This window comes from Aspergillus eucalypticola, assembly GCF_003184535.1.
Source record: "Aspergillus eucalypticola CBS 122712 chromosome Unknown BO83scaffold_1, whole genome shotgun sequence".
Taxonomy (NCBI): Eukaryota; Fungi; Ascomycota; class Eurotiomycetes; order Eurotiales; family Aspergillaceae; genus Aspergillus; species Aspergillus eucalypticola.
In genome coordinates this window covers 1170209-1190001 of record NW_020290275.1, presented here as the reverse complement: position 1 = coordinate 1190001, position 19793 = coordinate 1170209, and the positions used below count along the sequence as shown (strand labels likewise).

The window sequence follows — 19793 nt, the reverse complement described above, 5'->3', positions numbered from 1 at the left end:
CGTCGCTTTCATCACTTAGCCGTCACTCTCATCAGTTACCTGCCCCTGTCCACGCTTCCTACGGGATATCACCATCACAGATGAGAACATATTATGATTTAATGATTTGTCATTGCGCCGCACTGAATACTAGAAATAGCGAGTTCAAGCCAACACGCCCATCGGGTCCCACCTGGGCAAGACCTTCGGACTCTGGTCTAAAATTGCGCGCACTTCACTCGAAACGAAGTCCGAGTCCACCACTGCCTGAAGTGTATATTCATCCATCCAGCGATCTGTCATCACAAACCAGCCCTTATCGCCAGCAGCTTCGCCCCACGAATTCTCGACACGCCAGCGCACTGGCTTTCCATCTTCGATATGCACACCTGTGATGACCATGGCATGGGTCATTGCTGATTCTCCGCTCACCAGCCTTTGGGCTTTGCTCATTCCCAAGGAGATATTGAATCCCAGTGTGAGGTCCATGATGTCGAGATCCATAATTCCCAGCGTACTGTTGCTGAATTTACCTACATCACAACCGAAGAACACAGGATGCCCGGCCTTGAGCATGGAGATGACCGCTTTCTTGAGGATCTATGATAGAAGCGTGTTAGTGAGAAGGAATCGAAGAAGATGATATGTTCACGTACTTTCATCTCGACGTTGGCATACGTGAGTGGTCGTCCTTCCAGCACATTTCCTAGCCTCTCCACTGTCAACAGTCGGTTATATTCATTGCGCGGATCATTGACCAAGCTGAACAGGCGCGCAGGAGCGACAGTGCCCTTCCTTACAGCTCCCAGGCTCGTGGCTTGACGAGCAAACTCCCGTGGAGTGAGTCTAATCTCTTTAGACTTCCCTTCAGCATCATAATACTGCCACACAAACGTCTCATCAGGACTAGGAGGGGGTCCCAGCAGAAGAGTAACCATCGAGTGGATCTCCTTCAAGAATCGCTCCTTAGCATCCGCCAAGCCGGCAGCATCATTACTCCGCACCAGCCGTCTCAACACAAGCGCCTGCTCACGCAACTTAGCCGTGAGCAACCAATTCATCTTGGAGCTATTCTGCGCATGGTATGCATCCGGATACAGATCATGCGGGACGAGACCATACTTCTCAATCAAGTTGACGACCATGTCCCACTGGCCGCCATCACTGACGGGGTCTTCGAGAAGTTTCTGGACCAAACGACCGGAAAGGTCCTCGTCCGCAGTGGTGATAATCTGCTCGAAGAACCAATTCGCCTTCTCCAGCTTGTCCCAGTAAAATAGGTATGCTTGGCTCAGCTCAAAGTCCTTGAGGTTGTACGCCTTCATCAACGGCACTCGGTATACATTGGTCGATGCGAAGAGCCAGCATCGGCCAGAGGATCGCTGGTTCGTGATCGGGGAGCCTTCGATGGGGACTTTGATGTTGAAGATGTGGAGGTCGGATTGTAGAGCGGGGCGGTTGGCTAGCACTTCAGTGTAGGGCTGACTGGCGAGACTAGATATGGCGAGACGGTTCTGTTGTTATCCGTGAACAGAGTTAGTTTGGCTACGAATGAGAGAGCTGGACGGGTTGCTACACTTGCCTTGGCATTGCCCAGTAAGGTCTCGTTCCAGTCTTGGACATGCTGGAGGGAGAGAGTGGAAGTCCGTTCGCGCTCATGGTATGGTGGTGCTGTGATTATCAGCATATGTCCTATCTAAGATAGAAGCAGGTGCTTTCGTACGAGGCTGGGTTGACTCCTTCGTGTAGAGTGGCAGAGAGCAAGTATCGGCATCTTCAACCCACTCGCGGTGCGAGCGCTTTTCCTCGCTATGGCTAATGAGTTCTGGCTTGGAATAACTGGCACCCATGGTGACTGGTTACGCTTTCTAGTAGAACTGAAACAGAAATGAAATTATATGGGTGCCTATGGGGGGAAACGAGGGAAGATGACCGATAAGGAAGCAGACAGGCAGGCGAAAGTGGTCATTCATAAGCGTGAAGGACCCGGGGAGCCAGCGAGCGGGGAATCGAACAGCGCAGGATAAGATATAGGCGTTCTATTGGACTGGCGGGCAAGGGATTATCGGCTGATTGTTGATAATTGGCCGCTCTGGCGGCTAAGCAAGGCTTAACGCTCGGACGGGGCAACCAAGGATGATCACATTCTCGGCGTGGATTCCGACATGCGGCAAGGTTGCCTTTTAGCCCTACTGATATCTAAGGCATCCAATTTAGGTACACTACCGAGCAAATGATCGATTGTACATGGTCTGGAGATCAGGAATATGATAGCCTGCATTAGTTCAGCATAACGACGGTTGTTGATCGACGTGACTAGCTACGCGATAACTGATAATGAAACCGGCGACCACCAAGATATTTTTTCTGTATCGGCAATACTAGTACAGCTCTGTGGATGAAGTCTGCTCAACGAAGTAAATCTCCAAATTATAAGACACACTTAATTTTCTCCCTTACTAGGGACATACATACATGCGAGCTTGTCTTGGCTTCATCCCATGAACTGGAGACTATTGAACCCCAGCACCACGCTAAGGTGCAAGCTCATCGTCGGGGGTAAGTAGTGAAGTAGATAACACTATATGGCGGGACATGTGCATCTATACCTACCACTTATGACGGCAATATCCAGCCTATTCCCTCCTTTTCTTGCTTAGTCGTAGCTCTCTCCTCGCCTTCCGATCTGCCAGCCATTGGCTGACTATACTGCGAGCAGGGGGTAGGATCTCTGAGCAGGCCCTGAAAGGTATATGTACGCTGACTGGCAGCAGCCCAGGAGCTTGACTTGCTCGGCAAACGTTCATTATCTTGCGAATGCAGTGCTGAAACCGCCATGATCTTGCGGAAGCGAAGTCTTTTCAAACCAAACTTCCCATTTCCGGGCTTGATGAGATATCTATATATTCTATTCTCCCGGGCAGACTTGTTTCTCGCCATATTCAGTGCCATGACCTTAGTGCTGGGGTCGGCCTTCCACGAATTGTACGATAACTTGGAGATTCTGTCTCGAAGCTGGCCCACCCTTATCCGCGGGCAATGAATTAGGGTGGAAGCAGCCTCACAAATCTCCGACCCCCCTTCCCAGCGTTTCGAAAACCATTGTCGTGAGATATCCGCGGCCTTGTGAAGGCCTCAGACTTGTCGAAGCACCATACCGCGGGGTATGCCGACGCTTTGTTCATGTCCTAACTCTGATACATCCGGCACTTGACAGCTACGGAGTATAAGCATGGACTGAAGCTTAAATTCGAAGAACGGAATAACATACAGGAACAACAACACGGAAGTTTGTAGAGAACAGTGATAAATCGATCATCTGATAAACGATGTACAAGTAACAGTAATTGGCAAACGAGATGTAAGAGATGAAATGCCCAAATACTAGCTGAACAGCTGGTAAATAGCTAGCAAATTATGCAGCCCGCCTGGTGAGGCCAACGAGAACAGATTGAGCCGGAGATGAAGTGAGTTGAGGCAGAGATAGTTAGTGAAGGAAATGTAGGCGAGGAAGTGCGGCGAAAATGGACATGTTTCTCTGCGTAGCATTGTGATGAGACAGAAGGTGCGATGAGGGGGTGGAAAGTCCGATGTCAAGAACTGGCGCTGAGACGAAACTGGGAAAGAGCACCTATGTGTCACAATAACCAGATTTGCAGAATACTGCTCACCATGTCCGTGTATGTACATGTGTGTAGACACTACTAGCAGATATCACCGGGAGGATGTGTGCTCCCAACATCTGTATCTAATCATATAATCATCTATAAGCAAAATAGTATTGACTCTAGCATAGTTGTAGTCGGACCCGTATCGGGTCCTTGCTATCTAAATGTTTCTAATAGTGCGAACAGGAGTCCCAAAACTCAAAACAAATCATGGGCCTCTATTCAATGACTCTCGCTCATATCGCCGCCTTAGTTCCATATTTGTGCGCGTGAAAAGGTCGAATATCTAGCTCAAAGTCGGCCTTGCAGTAGTGCGAGATACGCCGCATGTCCAACAATTAAATAATCAAATCCATCGAGTTGTAGATAAGTACACATGGGAAGCCAGAAGGGACTAAATCCTCCAGTCCGAGATTGGCCAGTAAGTCGGTCGCCCTAAGACTGCGAAGCAGGAATATGGGCCCCATATGGCGCAGTGATTCTTCCCTGGGCTTCATGCCCTATGCATCATTGTGTCGACAAGGTAAATCTGCTGCTCACGGCGCATGAGTGTTAGAGTACGCCCGGGAACCTGAAGGAACCGATAATCCACCCAAGGAGTGAAAAAGTCGTCTCTGTGGTTCAGCAGGCCTGCTATACCATCGAAGGTACGGGCTATATCACCGTATCCGGGATCTTGACTGTAGACCGCGTTGTTAAAGGTGACAAAACCTTCTGTCACGATAAACGGGTTGCATAGTTGGCAAACGCCCAGTCGGCTGCTACAGCCATTTCTTCTGTGTCTGAAATGATCCCAAACCTTCTAACGCGGGATAGACGACAAAACGGCAATAAAACTTCGTTGAAGTCGTATCCAAGTCCGTTATTGCAAAAGGTCGAGCTAACTTGGCCGTTCCTGATCCAGTCAACGCCATTATGCTTGCGCAGGCGAATCACCATAGATATAACAGCCTCTGGAGTAGATCCAGATTGATATGATCCCTCGTACATCGGTTCACTTCAATATTCGTAGTGTGGGTTTCCTCGATCACGGTATTTTCTCGAATCGTCGATAGTGCACAGCATTTGAGTTAGTTTCGATATTTTCTCCCAGAGCAAGATGAATTGGCCGCAGTCGTCAGGGTCAGGCGCATATATGTGAACAACAAGTTTAACTTTATCGTACGGTACCCTTGGCAGATTACTGAATTTGTTATGATCTCGTCTTCCGATCACCCACTTCACACGTAGTAGTTTACAGCGAATCTCGATCCACGGATCTTCGAAGGTTGAGGAAAGATGAATGTCAAATGTATTGTAAAGACGGTCGGCTATATCATGATAGATTGCCTGACTGGTTCGAAGGATCGCAAGGGAGCCCTCCTGAACAAGCTTCTCCCAGATGAGTAAGCGTATTACGGAGGCAAAAAAGATAAAATAACCAAACGGTGCAGCGTTCATATTGGATGTTGGCTGATATTACTGATTGATAAAGATGTTAAGAGAGTTGTATTGGGTAATGTGGGCTATAGTGCGGACTAAAGGAGAAATGGTAAAGTCATGTTCATAGTGACATCTAAAAGTCAAATCAGCGCCCAAATTCGTAGAGTCTTGAAGGCATCATGACGACTTCCATGACAGACTTCCATGACACAAAAACAGGAGCAATTCTTAGACTGTTTAGCAGCCCAGAGACCATATATAATCATAATAATATCTACCATGACTTTAGATCCAGCGCGGTACGGCCCAACACGATTTACGCAGGCTTTACCATGCAGTACTTGATCATTCTATATATCATTGCTAGAAACCACCGTAGAATTCCTTAGGGCGTAGAGATAACCTCTTTAACTCACGTACAATTGCCATACATCAAATGCGGCCCTCATTTCATCATACTGTTCATCTTCTTCCACACACCTACGCGACTTCGCATTAGCCCAGACATGATACCAAAAAGAAGTAAAGGGAAAATGTGAACTTCGCATACTCTCAAAAGAGACAAATCCAGTCTTGTCTTCATCATAGAAGTTGAACATTGCCTCCAACTGCATATCGTTCAGTTGGCTGCCGCTGCTGCTGCCTTTCACGGCGTTCTTGAACTCGGGAAGAGCGAGCTTTCCTATTCAGATACATGCACTATTAGTATCGAGAAGCCACTAGTGGGCATGTTGTACATGGTATTTACCTTCGCCGGATTTATCCTAAATTCGGTGTTAGTATCTAATAACCCAAATTATTTTAGGTACGACTTACCGCCTGCTGGAAGAGAGCCTTCAGCTCATCGTAAAAGCCCTGCGTTCCCGTGGATTCCTACATAATCAGGATGAGTCTATGACAAGGAGTAATACACCTAAAAATAGCAGGTACTAACCGAAGCAGACATTTTGTATATTCCGAGAGTTGATAATTACTAGTAAGTATGAAAATGGATGTGTTAAGCACGGCCAGATCGATGTCGTGGAATTTTTCATCTCCACTTTTCCTGCTCGGATGCGCGACACTCACTCGCTGAAGGGGCGACCCACTTGCTTATTTGGGTCATAACCATGGATTAAGTTGACGACCGATATTCCCTTCAAGCATATGCCCTACTATTGATTGAGTGACGCCAACGTAGGAAGAGTGTCTTTAGAGGGTCTGATCTTCGAATTTTTCATACTCCTGCATTCTTCTTTTCGGAACATGCTCTCCCACCATCCACTGTACCGTGCAAACCCCACGTTTTATGGAGACTACTAACGCACCTGTGACACAGTTGCATATTTCATGTAGTCAGAGGGAAGTACTCGACATTGTAATCGTGTGCTCAACTACCAATGTTACGTAACTCTCTGTCCTTTCATGGAAGTTAGTCATTCTATGCAGTTGAAATTCGACAATCTAGCTGGCACTAGTAGTAATATACTTATGTGAGGAATCTGCGACGTGCATTGCAAACTTTCGGCGTAGAAGTGGTGTCCCGAAAAGTCTTCATTGACTAATGATTCACATTTTGTATATTCATACCTGTTTCTATGTGAAGAAGGGTTCTACTGGGAGGTTGTTCTACTTGGTTAGAACCCCTGATCAACACAAACCCAACCCCAGCCAGTCCCTTCCCAATATAGCATCAAATGAGCGATATACAAAGTACTCTCTGCTTTCTAAATATCCGAAAACGACAAATAGTTGGTCCATGCCAATATAATTCCCGATAAGAAATGTAAGCATCAAGATCAGGATCAGCAATCTTGGCACGAACATCCCCGGCGGACCTGCGTCGGAACCCCGGTGACACGATAAGCAGCCGTCTGCAGGATGCACGGGATGTGACCAATATCACTGCGGGGTTCCTTGAAGAGATGTCTCACATTGCTAATCAGCTATCAATCTTGCCTCACTTTCTTTCCTCCGAACACGGTCAAATCCCCCGTTACGGTAGGTTCAGGAACACGTCCAGCAATTTCGGGAAGTTAGGCGTTCCGAGGCCGCTGACGGGGTCCCATCTTTTTTTCACCGACTGTTAGCATATTGTTCATATATTGAAGCATGATGATAAAGAAAGGAAGGGAACTTCATACCCAGGAGCAGTATAGAATCCTTCCGTCCCACAGCCCGGGTTCGACCCATTCGTGATATCGTTCAATGCCCACGCATTTCGGTACAGAACCGGGTTGAGGAAGCCCAGTGGGCCCTTTCCTGCCGCGATACGCTTCTCGATAATGCGGTTAATTACAGAGGAGAAGATCGGAGTGCCTTCGTATCATTGTCATTAGTAGTTGGATTAGGACGGAGATTGGTGGATGTGAATGGGGTAGGGTAGCAACGCACTAGCACTCGTTCCACCCTCGAGGATGAATTCTCCCGCATTGTATTCGGCGATGTTGTCGCCGTTTGCTGCGACGTCGGGGTACCCGCGTCCCAGGCGGTTGTAAATTCCGCCGTTTTTGCCGAAGCTGGCATTGCCTTCGTAGTAGGGGTAGGGTGGGTTGTGGTTTTCGAAGTACCTGATCTTTGTTAGACTGGAGCAAATTTTAAGTCGGAAGGACGTACTCAGCGACTGCTTCGGCTTGGTAGTCTGGAATAGTGTAGATATTGCTGAAGCCACCGCCGGAGGAGTATGCGATCGAGTAAGGGTGGCCGACCGGGTCGACGACAGCGCTTTCCCCATCCGCGATGGTCTTTCCGGGGTAAAGCTTCGTGGCGCCGACGTTGGTCACGTAGGGGCAACTAGTAACATTAAACATAGCTTTCAAATAAAGGAGAAGTGTGCATACGAGTTAGGGAACGCGGGACTGAAGATGGTTCCGTTTCCGAGACAGCCGTTGGTCGAGTCATCGCCTGGGGGACCTGCAACACCGTCATCGCCAGATGCGAAGAGGATGGAAGTTCCTTGGAGCCCGAGTTTCAAGAATCTATTATTGGTGTCAGCCTAAGTATGTATAAGCAGAGGTGATTGAGTTATACTCGTTGCATTGCCTCTGCTGATAGTAAGCAGGGAGGTCCGCCTCCTGGCCACCGTAAGAGACGGAGATGACGTTCGTGGGCTTGTAGACACCACACATCAACTGTCCCTTGTAACCACCGGTTGAATTATCCGGATAGGTTGGATCGAGGGTCGGGCTGTCTCCGCATTCTCCATAGGCACAGTAGGTGCAGTACGACTAATTCATTAGCTCAATTCCAAACACCTAGTGAGCCAACTTACCCCATCAACCGCATCAAGGAACGTATTGAAGAATCCATCCGTTTCAATCTCCCCACTGGCATAGTTATAGTCGTCCGTCTGATAAAGCGTGATGGTCTGAGGATAAACAATCGGATATGCGAGCTGAAAGTCCAGATCTGACTCCGCACCAGCATCTGCGACAGGAACGGGCGCCGACGCTCCATCGATGAATGCCGGCTTAGGGTGTGTCCCTCTGGGAATGTACGGGGTGAAGTTGCGGAAAAAGAGATCAAGATCTTCCTGGGCGTAGTAGTCTCCTTCTTCGAAGATTCCGAGCGAGTTGCTGGCGCTGACGTTGCCGCTTGAATGAGGAATTTTGTACAGAGCGGCAACACAAGCGGGTGTAATAACCTCGTCGCAAGTGCTGAGAGACGTCGCGTTAACTGATGTCTGCTTCAAGGGCTTGTACTTTTTAGTGTGCTTGGCAGATGGTCCCTTGGAGGTTAATGGTAGAAGAACACCAGGCTTAACAAAGTCAATGTGTTGTTGGATCTTCTGCGGGACGCGGTACCTGATTGTCTGTTATTATACGATACGTCTTGGGTACTTAAGCGGGATTCATACTCTTCTGCTGCTAGGGTTTTGAAACCGGAGACCTTGTCGGTGTAGTGGTAATACTTGGTGTGTAGGAGGCTTTCCGCCTCTTTGGTAGTTGCATCAAACACAATCCAACCTTTGTTTTGGGTGTGGATTAAACGAGACTGGTCCACACCGGATTCAATAAGCCAGTTTCGCACTGCGTCAACAGTCTCATTTGACGGTGCAAAGGCGCTGTGTACCTCTTCTTGAGTCCAGAATTTGCCGTAGTTAGGCGACACAGAGTCGGACCTGACTAGTTAGTCGGAATATTTCAGAAGGCAGGGAATCAACATACACGCTCATGAGATACTCATACGCGCGATCAAGATTGCTCTGCGTCAGACCGATGCGCACCAAGACATGCTCAGTGCCATTGACCCGCCCAATCTTCTCCCATTTCGATGGTGTACCAGATCGCCTCTCATGAATGACATGATCGGAGGTTGGCAAGGCTAGTGCAGAAACCGCGAGGGTCACACTGCAAAGTGTCGAGAAGAACTTCATACTGACTGCCTGTCACGTCTGTACTCCCCTTCAGTGCCAGAGTACTGGTGACCAACACATACCGCCAGCTTCCTCTTTATGTTCGAAAGCCTCCGACGCAACTCCGTATACACTCCGATGGGGTTGCATCCTTTCGGCATCCAAATCATATTAGGGCACGGGAACTAGCAACGCTTCACTTGAACGGACCCTTATCGGACCATCGTGAATATCTAGTTATGTAACTAAATGTATCTTATCCACCATTGCGACCAATGATGTCCCGAGACGAGTGAAGGATGATTAAATGTCTTGCTTTTAGATGTCAATGGCGCCATGTGAGTGCGGACACCTGACGGGTGTTTGATTAATCGGAGAGGGGTACCCATGCATGCACGGGATAAGAGCTATCACATACTGCCCTGTCATGCCGGCAAGCCCAGCTAATTGCAGTTCAATTTACGTTGGCTGTCAGATTGACTGGATAGACCGCTATTTATTGTTATCGGAAGGAAGGCTTCGTTGAAAACAGATACTCATCTGATGCGAAAGAGATAACGGGGGATCGACGTCTGGAAATTGCTAGGAAGATTGGAAGGTTGGATGTCATCCTGTGCAAGAGAAGGAGCCATTATGAGGGGATTACTACGACCCTACATAGGACTGAGGGATTCCTATCTACTAACTAGACATCTGCACTTTCAAAAAATTTTGGACATTTAGTATCTAAAAGTTCTTACGGTGTAATTTTACCAGACTTAAGTCGCCTTCCTTTTCCGATCTAGTACGCCGGGTATTAGCGCATCGGGCAAGATTGATTTTTGAGACAGCCGTAGTCTAGTCCAGATTGGCGCCACTTTTTGCTCTGTGGCAACAGCTCGGGAGGTGAAGTGTGCATATACTAAAGTGCGTGGCATGAGTAAATGTTCCGGGGGAAAATGAGAATGAGGAGAGTATTGCACCAAGCGATCTTCTCTCGGAGCTCAAAAATATTTTTTTCAACGTGCGTTTACATCTAAGAGGTATGAAATGAAAATAGGGAGGCACAGTGCTTATCATAACATCTGGAAATGTGAACTGAATTCCCCAATTTCTCATAGTTTCGGGAAAAACGGGAGATATGGTTTCAGTAGGGAAAGTTCGCTAGGAGGCAGTTCATTCAATCAGCCTCATAGAAAACGACAAAGAAATCTCACCTGGTAAAGTTCTTGACTACTATGGACAAGTTACAGCAGGCAACCGGTTAGAGACTCTTCGTAACTTAGTTATGCTCGTCAAATTTTGGCTTCTACGAGAGACGGACACGAGTTACACAGACAGGTACTATACATTTGCAAGCATTCCAAAAATGAATCCGGCTGGTAGGCATGTTCATAGGATGGGCCGTAGATCTTTTTAATACCCGAGCAACGCAGGCTAATCGTTACGAATGCAGCAGCCCCTGCCTCATTCATCATTATATTGGCAATTTGGCCCCGGCACTCATATTATCTCAGAGTCTTATTTTAAGACTTGGATAAGGGATCGCAGGGTGTTGTTGTACCATATTTTGTGATAATGTGCCGTTATGGAATGAAAAGCCTTACTTTGTAGGTATTATGGCAATGCAGTGTTGGCTACATGAATGTCAATGGAACTGTCAAAAAGAAAAGCCAGCAAAGTTACCACAGTAGTGGCCAGTAACGATCTACCACCAGGAGCATATCATCAATAGCAGCCAGTCGTCCATTGCCCCCGCTCTGTGATATCATCATATCAAAAAGGAACGATCGTTGAGATACGTGCACCCTTCAATTGCTTTTTCTGCCCCGCTCCTTACCACAGCGCGGCTATTACGGGAACAAATACCACCGGTTGTGTGATCTCCGGAAAATATGTTCGATCGAGAGAATGCACTACTATGCCCTCTCACCCTCGAAGTTCAATCGCGATATTAAAGACTGGTGCCGCATTTTGGAGAGAAGAATTACTATCATGAAATATCCAAATGCGAGATCACTCTATTCCGCCTCCTTCCCCATAATCTTCCTCAATTCCCCCACCACAATCTCAGCAATGCTCAACACCGACGTCGCCGAATCCATCAAGGTCAAAAACGGGACATCCACACCCATCGATGTGAATATATATTGTCTTAGCTCCGCCGACAACATACTATCCATGCCATACTCACTCAATGGCAACTTCAAATCCAACTTCGGTAGCGGCAATAGAATAATGTTTGACATCTTCTTCGCCAATGCCTGATTCACCGCTTCACGTACTTGCTTCTCGTCGCCTGACGCCAGTACAGTTTGAATTACCGACGCAGGGGTGTTAATTCCGCCTTCGGACTGGGATGCCTGACGCTGCAGGGCGTTGATGAGTACCGAGAAGCGGGTGTTGTCTAGATTGTGCCAGAAACCTGTAAAGCCTTGTTTGCGGTGGTCTTGAAGTCCGGTGTCTTCAATACCAGATAGAATGTGGCATTGTGCGAGGCGATCCCTAGGGACGGTTTGTTCCTGATCGATCTCGGAGGAGAGGGCGAAGTCAATAACTTGGAGGACTTCATTCTCAGGGAGTGGGCGGATGCCCTTGCGAAGGAGGAGCTCGCCGATTTCGCTGTGCTCGTGGAGGTATCCGACCTCGGATATAGCGCCCAATCCGAGGGAGATAGCGCGCAGCCCCAGACTCCGGCGATAGCGAGCAAAAACGTCCAGAAAGTGGTTTGCAGCGCAATAGTTGCCTTCAGTAGCTGTGCCAATCTGCCCAGCGACCGAGCTGGTCAGAAGGAAGAAATCCAGAGCGGACTCGCACTTGAGATTGTCCAGGGCTTGGTGAAGATTCCATGTTCCGCGCACCTTGGCTTGCGTGCCTGTGAGCCAGTGCTCGTGAGGCATGTACTTGAAGATGGCTTCGTGGAGGCCCATAGCGGCCTGAATCACTCCCCCTAGAGGCGCATCAGCAACTGCTGCCGCTACTGCGCGCTCGACGTCCTCATACACAATGACGTCGCTGGTTGCGACGGTACAGCGGGCCCCAGCCTCTTCCAGCTCCTGGACAATTTGCCTGGCAGCTGGTTTGGCTAAACCCGTGCGGCCGAGGAATACGAAGCGACGGGCTCCGCGGCTCATCATCCACCGTGATAGACTTCGACCGAGGCCGCCGAGACAGCCGACCAAGAGGTAAGATTTGCTTGGGTTGAGAACGGTGCTGTAGAGCTCAGGAACCGTGGGGACGATCTGCGTCTCATCTTCAAAGGAAATTACGATTTTACCCATCCGCTTGGCGTTGTTGAAGTGGTTGCAGGCTGCACTCAGTTCTGAGACGGGGAAGACGGCCAAGGGTTGAACGGGCCGAACGTGTCCGGCGCGGACCAGCTGCAAAACACGCGCAAGGATTGTACACTTCAAGTGGCGAGCCGCTATGGGCGTGTCGAGCTCGTTCAGCATGTTCAGGTCGAATGACGTGAAAGTAGTTCCGCGCGCAAACGTGGACATGTTGAGCTTACCGCAGTCGAGAATATCGCGTTTACCAATCTCGACAAAGCGCCCCCAGTCGGCTAGGCAGTTCCAGCTTTCGTGGAGGAGGTCCCCCACCAAGGAATTCAAAATAACATCGACACCGCGGCCTCTAGTTTGGACTTTGACCTTCTCCGCGAACGTGGTATCACGCGAGGAAAAGATGTTCTCGGAACGGAGCCCGAATTGCTCTACCAGATACCGCTTCTTTTCCTCGTTGCCCACGGTAGCGTAAATCTTGCCTGCCCCAAGATGCTGAGCGAGTTGGATGGTTGCAATGCCGACAGCACCAGCAGCAGAGTGAATAAGAATCGACTCAGCGGGCTGGAGACGTGCGCGGTATTCGAGCGCGTACACGGCTGTGAAAAACACAAGGAGAACGCCCGCCATGATGACCAAGTCTTCGTTATCCTCTAGCCTGATACAGCTCCACCAAGGAACCGGCTCGTAGGTGCCAAAGTGGCCGTTATGCATGACTGCCACTCGATCGCCGACCGCGAATGATTGCACGTCGGCACCCAACCCCACAATTTGCCCTGTGAACTCAGAACTGCAGGTGGCATTTTTCGTCGACACTCGACCGGCCATCACATAAACATCTTTGGCATTGAGACCCACACATACAACCTTAACAAGAACGTGGTCGGCTGGCAGCGTGGGTGATAATGGCCGTTGCACGAACCTTGCCGAGTTCACTTGGCCTGGCTCCGACACTAACAAATAGGCGTTGTCAGCCTGAGCTAGTGGCTTGGGAATGGAAATGCTGTTTTGTCGTCTCCTGAATTCACGGTTCAACCGCTCGTCGGGCACAACGCGGCTGATCAGGAGCTGCGAGCTGTCGCAAATGTACTCAAAGTCTACTTCATTCTTCTGCTGCAAAATTTGGCGGACATATCGGGAAACCACTGACATTTCAGTTGCTGGGTCAATTTCCACAGAGAAGATCCTGGTAGAGGGCTGCTCGACGATGAGAGCCCGAGCCAGACCGGTAAAGATAGACCGTGTGGGATCAAATCCGTTGTGAACACCACTTCCGCTAATCCAGAAGATATGGGCGGCATGCTCGATCAATTCTTTGAATGCATCATACTCCTCTGCCGTTGGGTCTGACAGCAGGGATTTGTGCATTTCTATCACCGAGACGGCCAAGGCTTGGGGCGGAATGGGTGAGGAGAGAATATCGCGTAGCGTCAATGCCTGCACCGGCCTGTCCAACTCTTTGCTTAAATGACCAGCTAGCTCCGCGTCCGAAGATGAAGCCCCGATCAGAACAACATGGTTGAATTGTGGGGTGAATTTGGGGTTGGGACGTAGAACGTATACACCGTGATCGTGATCCGTTAGTTGCAAGTGCGATGAGGGCACTGAGGCCGGAAATTGTGTGCAAGGACCCAGAAAAAAGGTGCAGTCGTTGGTATGCTTCCTCAGGTGGCCAAACACTGCGTGGTCACTTCCCTGTCCCAGAATGCACACGTTGTACTGGTTATCTGAGGTGGCCTTGCGGTAAGCCATAGAGCGAAGGCCTAAAGGCACTGCATACTTGCGGATTTCCGCAACCTCCAGCGCTCCATTGCATCCTATTCTACCCAATGAAAATGTCTCACAACGCCGGTAGACTATAGAGGTCTCCAGGACCTCCAAGCAAGCCAAGGTTACAAAAGACAGGTCGGTTGTGAGGCACAGAATCCTGGAATCAGGCTTCTTGTGGACAATCATGTCCAGGGCAGCTAGCAGCCAGGAGCGGGACCCAAAAGCTCCGAGATCGGTCACAGAGAGCACATGAGCGAGACCAGAAGAAAAGACGGAATCTTCGGATATCTGTGTTATGTCGGGCTTCCAGTGCACGCGTCCCATAGGATGGCGGACATCCTCCATGCCTTCTTGTGCGCTGAAGGCGGTCATTTCAATGTCCTTAAACTGTACCACGGGCTGATTCTTCTGATTGAACAAGTATATGGTTGCCCTGTGCATTTTGAGTCCGACTACCGAAGCCTTGGCACGAATGATCCCAGCCTCGCCTGGAGCATACGGGGCCAGGCTCATGCTGACCTCTCCGAGCAGAGTCGGGACCCGGGCCACAAGCCCATGAAGGGAGCCACCATTGCATGCAATGAGGGCAAGCTGAAGAACAGTGTCCAGTAGTGTCGGGTGCAGGAAGTATCTAGGATACGGCTGAGCGCTGGTGGGGATTTCGGGGGCAAATGACTCGGTTGGAGCTTCGGCATATAAGATTTTTTTGCTTTCTGGAGTATAGACCGCTTTTATGCGTTGAAACGCCGTACCATACTTGAGGCCGCCTCGAGAAATAATGTCATACCAAACGTGTTTAGTTCGGACAGCCAGTCGGCAATCAGGGGATGGGGCTGCGTGTGAAGTATTATCGGGGTTGCAACCCAACCGGATCATTCCCTTGGCGTGAAGGGTGTAGCTATTTCGGTCCAACACGGTGAAAATTTGGAATTCCCACCAATGTTGCGAATCGCGAACGTTGGAAATCGAGAGTGGATGAAGCTCGGTAAATAGCTCAATAGAGTCCTCATCTTTTAAAGAGAGGGCTTTTAGCAAGGCTACTTGCCGAAGGATGACGCATTTGCTAATTAGGTCTGCGCCTGAGGGCAAAGCTTTTTGTATCAGTGCCTCCACTGCCATGGCAATATATCCTGCGGCGGGGAATACGGCGGTATCTCCCAGTCGGTGGTCCCGGAGCCAAGGTACATGACCGAGGTGCAAGAGGTTGCGCCACGCAAAGGATGCCGGGCTTCCTCCAGGCACTTCTGTCCCGAGCAATTCGTGCCTAGGATTCTGGCGGTATCGGCTCTCCTGGCTTGTTCTTGATTCATTTCAGACGGGTTCCTCATAGTACCAGGCGTAAGTTGGGAGATCGTAGATGAATCTAGCTGGCGATCCGTCGGGGTAACTGCGCAGTAACTTCGTGAAATCCAGACTGAAGCCATGAACGAAAAGATATCCGAGGAAGCTGAGTAGTGTCACTGATCCATCTTGACCTCGCTCTAATGTGCCGTGGTAAGGTGTCAACTGTCCGAGCGTTTGCGTGATGGGGAGTTTCAGGGCCGTGTGCGGTCCAATTTCGAGCCACAAGTCGGGATCTATCAACTCTGACAGCCCCTTCAGACCTTCGGAGAACCTCACAGGGGACTCTAGGTTAAATCTCCAGTACCACGTAGTACGAGCAGCTTGGCGCTCCAAGGGTTTACATATAGCCGTCGAATACATTTCCGCGTCAGAATTTTCTGTTTCAGGGACCAGGACTTTGGCAAAAATGGCAGCTTCATCGAGGAGGCTTTGGTAGATTTCACCTACGCTGACCATGTGATGAGAATGGTACGCTTTCCCATCAGTCTTCAGTATCCGAGCAAACGCGCCTTTTGCCTGAACAGCGGTAACCAGAGTCTCAACTTCCCTACGGTCACCACTGATGGTCACATTAGATGACGAATTGATACACGCCACCTTAACGCTGTCGGTGAGGTCTAGCTTGATGATCAATTCCAGAGCCATATCCGAGCTCAGACCAACGGCTGCCATGGCGCCTGCGGCTGATGCTTGTTTTGCAACCGCGTAACCCCTGTAATATGCAAGAACGATTGCCTCGCGCGCGGACAGTAGACCAGCCACGTATGCAGCTCCAATCTCACCAGAGGAGTGTCCGATTGCTCCCCCAGCAAGGATTGACCAAGATCGCAGCAGCACCACCAAGCCAATCTGAACAGCTGTGGTGATCGGCTGTGCGAACACTGCCTGGTTGATGGGGCAGCTGTCTGACTCGTCCATTAGGACATCATAAATTCTCCAATCAGGGGCGCGTGAAAGCGACCTCAGTTCGTCGTCGAGCTGTCGAATTGTATTGGCAAACGTTGGGTAGTGTAATAGCTGACGAGCCATGCCTTGCCACTGGGCGCCCTGACCGGTGAATACAAATGCTATCTTTCTACTACCTAACTCAAGGTTGGAAGAAGGAAGTTGCAGGTTCGCAACTGTGATGTCTTGTGTCAAGGTCTCTTGTCGGGCGATCACATAGCCACGACAGGCAAACTGAGATCTTCTCTGTCCTAGGGTATAAGCAAGGTCGCTGACTGAGACGCACGAAAGGTCTGAATTGGATAGCCGTTCCACTCGGCCCTCGAGGGATTGAGGGCAGTTTGCAGAGAAGGGAAGTATATACGGCGGCTGTGATGATTGAGACTGCTTATAACGTTCCGCAGCTGTTCCCCCATTTCTTATTGAGACTTGATTTTGTTTATGGTCCGCTTCCTCTATGATGCCGTGAGCATTCGCGCCCCCATAACCAAACGAGTTGACACTGATGCGGCTTGGCACACGGCGGGTGGATACTGGGAAAGGGGTTATGCGGGTAACGACGTCGACGCCCCATTCCTCAGTCTTGATCTTGGGGTTGATCTTTTTGACGCTAATGGTCGCTGGAATCTGCCTATGCTCCAAGGCAAGGGTAGCTTTGATGAGACTAGACAACCCGCTAGACACCTCACCGTGGCCGAGGTTTGGCTTGACTGAGCCAATTAATGTTGCGCAAGTCCGTTGCTCTTTGCGGAAAACGCGCGATAGGGCTTCTACCTCCATGGGATCGCCAACTTGAGTGCCAGTGCCATGACACTCGATGTACGCTGTCTCTGCGGGATCTAGCCCAGCTCGGGCATATGCCTTGCAAATTACGGCCACCTGGCCGTCGATGCTTGGTTGTGCTATACCTGGTGTGCGGCCATTACTGTTCACCGCAGTGCCACGAATGATCGACCGAATAACATCTTGATTGCGGATAGCATCATCTAGTCGTTTGATGTAGATAGCACTAACACCGTCTGCTCGTGCGTACCTTAGCGTTTTGGTGCCGTGTTAGTCATAGGCATGAATGACCGGTAATGATTGGGTCGGGGCACCGGACTCACCCATCAGCGGAAGTATCAAAGGTATGGCAAAAAGATGTTGGCGATAGAAACCCACCCTGGGACACTGCCGCATGTAACTCAGGGGATTGAATCAGGTTGACACCCGCCACGATGGCTGAATCACACTCGCCATTCTGTAATGCGTTGCAAGCAAGGTGAAGTGCGTAGAAAGAGGACGAGCAAGCTGTGTCTACCGTACAACTCGGCCCTTTAAGATTGAAGACATGGCTAATGCGGTTTCCAAGAATAGTGGCGCCCATGCCCAGGTTACTGTACCGCGTCAAGTTCTCTGGGTCTTTCGTCTGCATGGCGATGTAATCTGGGGTGAATGATGCCACTGTTCGTATGATTAGCAGATTATCTCGTAGCCCAGTTCATTAAATTGGCAGGCGACGCACTATAAACTCCCACATTAGCACCGGATACTTCATCGAGGGTTACGCCGGCGCTCTCAAAGGTCTCGAATACTACCTCTAGCACCCTCCTCTGCTGAGGGTCCATAACAGCTGCTTCTCGATTATTGATGCCGAAGAACCGGTTGTCGAAGCTGCGGAGGTCATCCTGAAGAAAGTATCCGCCCAACGGGAGAGTCGTGCCCGGCTCATCCTTGCCGCCCCTATAGCTATAGATGTTGAAGCGATCCTTAGGGACCTCACCCACACCAGAGCGGCCTTCTCTCAAAAAATCCCAGAGCTGTGCGGGACTGGAAATATTGCCGGGAAGCCGGCAGCCTAGACAATTCTAAGGTTAGTCTTATTCAAACGCCGGACTGCATGGGCAAAGTAATAAGGCCGACACTTACCAATACCGACGACGGCCATAGGCAAGCTTGTTTGCCGCGCAGTGGCAGGAGCAACCAGCAGTCCTGGAACTGTCTCGGCGTCTGGTAATTGCATAGTTATAGTCAAGATTCTGTGACGTTCTACACACTATATGCCGCTTTCGAAGGGAGGCTTAAGGAGATTAAATACTGCTATAAGGACCACACTTCCGGGGTCGTTCCTAGGCACATTCGGCTTGAGTTATACATACATCACCGTTACTCCGGTTCGCAAGGTAAGAGTAACAATTAAACAGTGCAGCACTACGTCTAGGAGGCTCAGCATTGATTTCTGGGACATCCGGAGAAGGCGGCTCGGAGCTAGAAATGGCCTGCCCACCGTGAACCATCTAGCCGAGTTGTTAGTGCAAGGGACACAGCTGTGGATTCCAAATGTTACTGAGTGGGCGCTTTCTGAAAAGCTGGAGATCCACTGGGGTGGCGCAATCAGGTCAGTACTGCATACATACCAGTACGGACTATGAAGTCCGAAATGCGGTAATCAATTACTGCTTTAGACCACCGGCAGTAGTGCGACAGAACATGAGATTCTAGTACAGTCTAGACGCGGCAGCACCCGCGCCCGCCTCCTCCTTCTTCAGCCCCCACTGTATGTCATGCTTATCCCAACTCCTGTTTCATGATCTCTAGCTTGGGTTCCTTCCTGGCCGTGCCCTACCTGTCATTCATCCCATCCACCAACGTACTTTCCCTATATAATTGACGAAGACTGAACTCATTCAGAAGACTGAAAGGTGATGTAGCTATAGTCCAAGTATTTTGGTACTACCATGGTTTGGGGCAGCTTTTCCTAGCTCGATATGTTGAGGTAGATACAAATGTATTGCTAGCGATAGGGCGCTCGGATGCAGCGGTCGGAGGAAGATGCACATGATTATGTGGTATCGCCATTGAGTGATCTGCCAGTCTTACTTCGGGGTCCCGGTTGTGGCGGGTTTAGGAATTACTTAGCGTGCTGTGATATAAATGATCTTTGGCATGTGATCAATTCTGCATGTCAATTACGATCAAACAATACCGTTATCAAACATTACTCGGGTGTTTTAGGAGGTTCGTAGAGAGCTTTTAAAAAACGGTGTATATATTTCCAAGTCACACAAAGCAGCCTATTCAGTGTCAAGGTTT

The 19793-nt window shown here is 49.6% G+C and overlaps 6 protein-coding genes across 6 annotated transcripts; all 6 read right to left on the bottom strand.

The window, feature by feature from the left end:
• Nucleotides 1-108: 108 nt before the first annotated feature.
• Nucleotides 109-1928, bottom strand: BO83DRAFT_374235 (C1 family peptidase). The gene is made up of 4 exons (XM_025530148.1): nucleotides 1703-1928; nucleotides 1562-1650; nucleotides 636-1493; nucleotides 109-579 (listed from the first exon to the last, which is right to left on the bottom strand). Exons 1-4 carry the CDS (start codon nucleotides 1827-1829, stop codon nucleotides 145-147), a joined length of 1509 nt encoding a protein of 502 aa, XP_025393419.1. The 5' UTR covers nucleotides 1830-1928; the 3' UTR covers nucleotides 109-144.
• A 667-nt stretch (nucleotides 1929-2595) lies between these two features.
• Nucleotides 2596-2931, bottom strand: BO83DRAFT_384227 (uncharacterized protein; the record flags this gene model as incomplete). The annotated part of the gene is made up of 1 exon (XM_025532578.1): nucleotides 2596-2931. The coding sequence occupies one exon, from the start codon at nucleotides 2929-2931 to the stop codon at nucleotides 2596-2598; it is 336 nt and encodes a 111-aa protein (XP_025393418.1).
• A 1209-nt stretch (nucleotides 2932-4140) lies between these two features.
• Nucleotides 4141-5087, bottom strand: BO83DRAFT_394865 (uncharacterized protein; the record flags this gene model as incomplete). Its single annotated transcript, XM_025533037.1, has 3 exons — nucleotides 4141-4327; nucleotides 4369-4644; nucleotides 4708-5087. 3 exons carry the CDS (start codon nucleotides 5085-5087, stop codon nucleotides 4141-4143), a joined length of 843 nt encoding a protein of 280 aa, XP_025393417.1.
• A 344-nt stretch (nucleotides 5088-5431) lies between these two features.
• Nucleotides 5432-6068, bottom strand: BO83DRAFT_413343 (uncharacterized protein). The gene is made up of 5 exons (XM_025534477.1): nucleotides 6004-6068; nucleotides 5886-5942; nucleotides 5818-5833; nucleotides 5620-5751; nucleotides 5432-5549 (listed from the first exon to the last, which is right to left on the bottom strand). The coding sequence occupies exons 1-5, from the start codon at nucleotides 6013-6015 to the stop codon at nucleotides 5515-5517; spliced, it is 252 nt and encodes an 83-aa protein (XP_025393416.1). The 5' UTR covers nucleotides 6016-6068; the 3' UTR covers nucleotides 5432-5514.
• A 593-nt stretch (nucleotides 6069-6661) lies between these two features.
• BO83DRAFT_351760 (S53 family peptidase) lies at nucleotides 6662-9423 on the bottom strand (the record flags this gene model as incomplete). The annotated part of the gene is made up of 9 exons (XM_025528954.1): nucleotides 6662-7117; nucleotides 7193-7367; nucleotides 7443-7618; nucleotides 7665-7841; nucleotides 7889-8026; nucleotides 8079-8275; nucleotides 8320-8851; nucleotides 8905-9168; nucleotides 9215-9423. The coding sequence occupies 9 exons, from the start codon at nucleotides 9421-9423 to the stop codon at nucleotides 7045-7047; spliced, it is 1941 nt and encodes a 646-aa protein (XP_025393415.1). The 3' UTR covers nucleotides 6662-7044.
• Nucleotides 9424-11402: 1979 nt separating this feature from the next.
• BO83DRAFT_413341 (ketoacyl-synt-domain-containing protein) lies at nucleotides 11403-18997 on the bottom strand (the record flags this gene model as incomplete). The annotated part of the gene is made up of 6 exons (XM_025534476.1): nucleotides 11403-15726; nucleotides 15766-17754; nucleotides 17828-18164; nucleotides 18226-18558; nucleotides 18630-18756; nucleotides 18860-18997. The coding sequence occupies 6 exons, from the start codon at nucleotides 18995-18997 to the stop codon at nucleotides 11403-11405; spliced, it is 7248 nt and encodes a 2415-aa protein (XP_025393414.1).
• Between the last annotated feature and the right edge of the window lie 796 nt (nucleotides 18998-19793).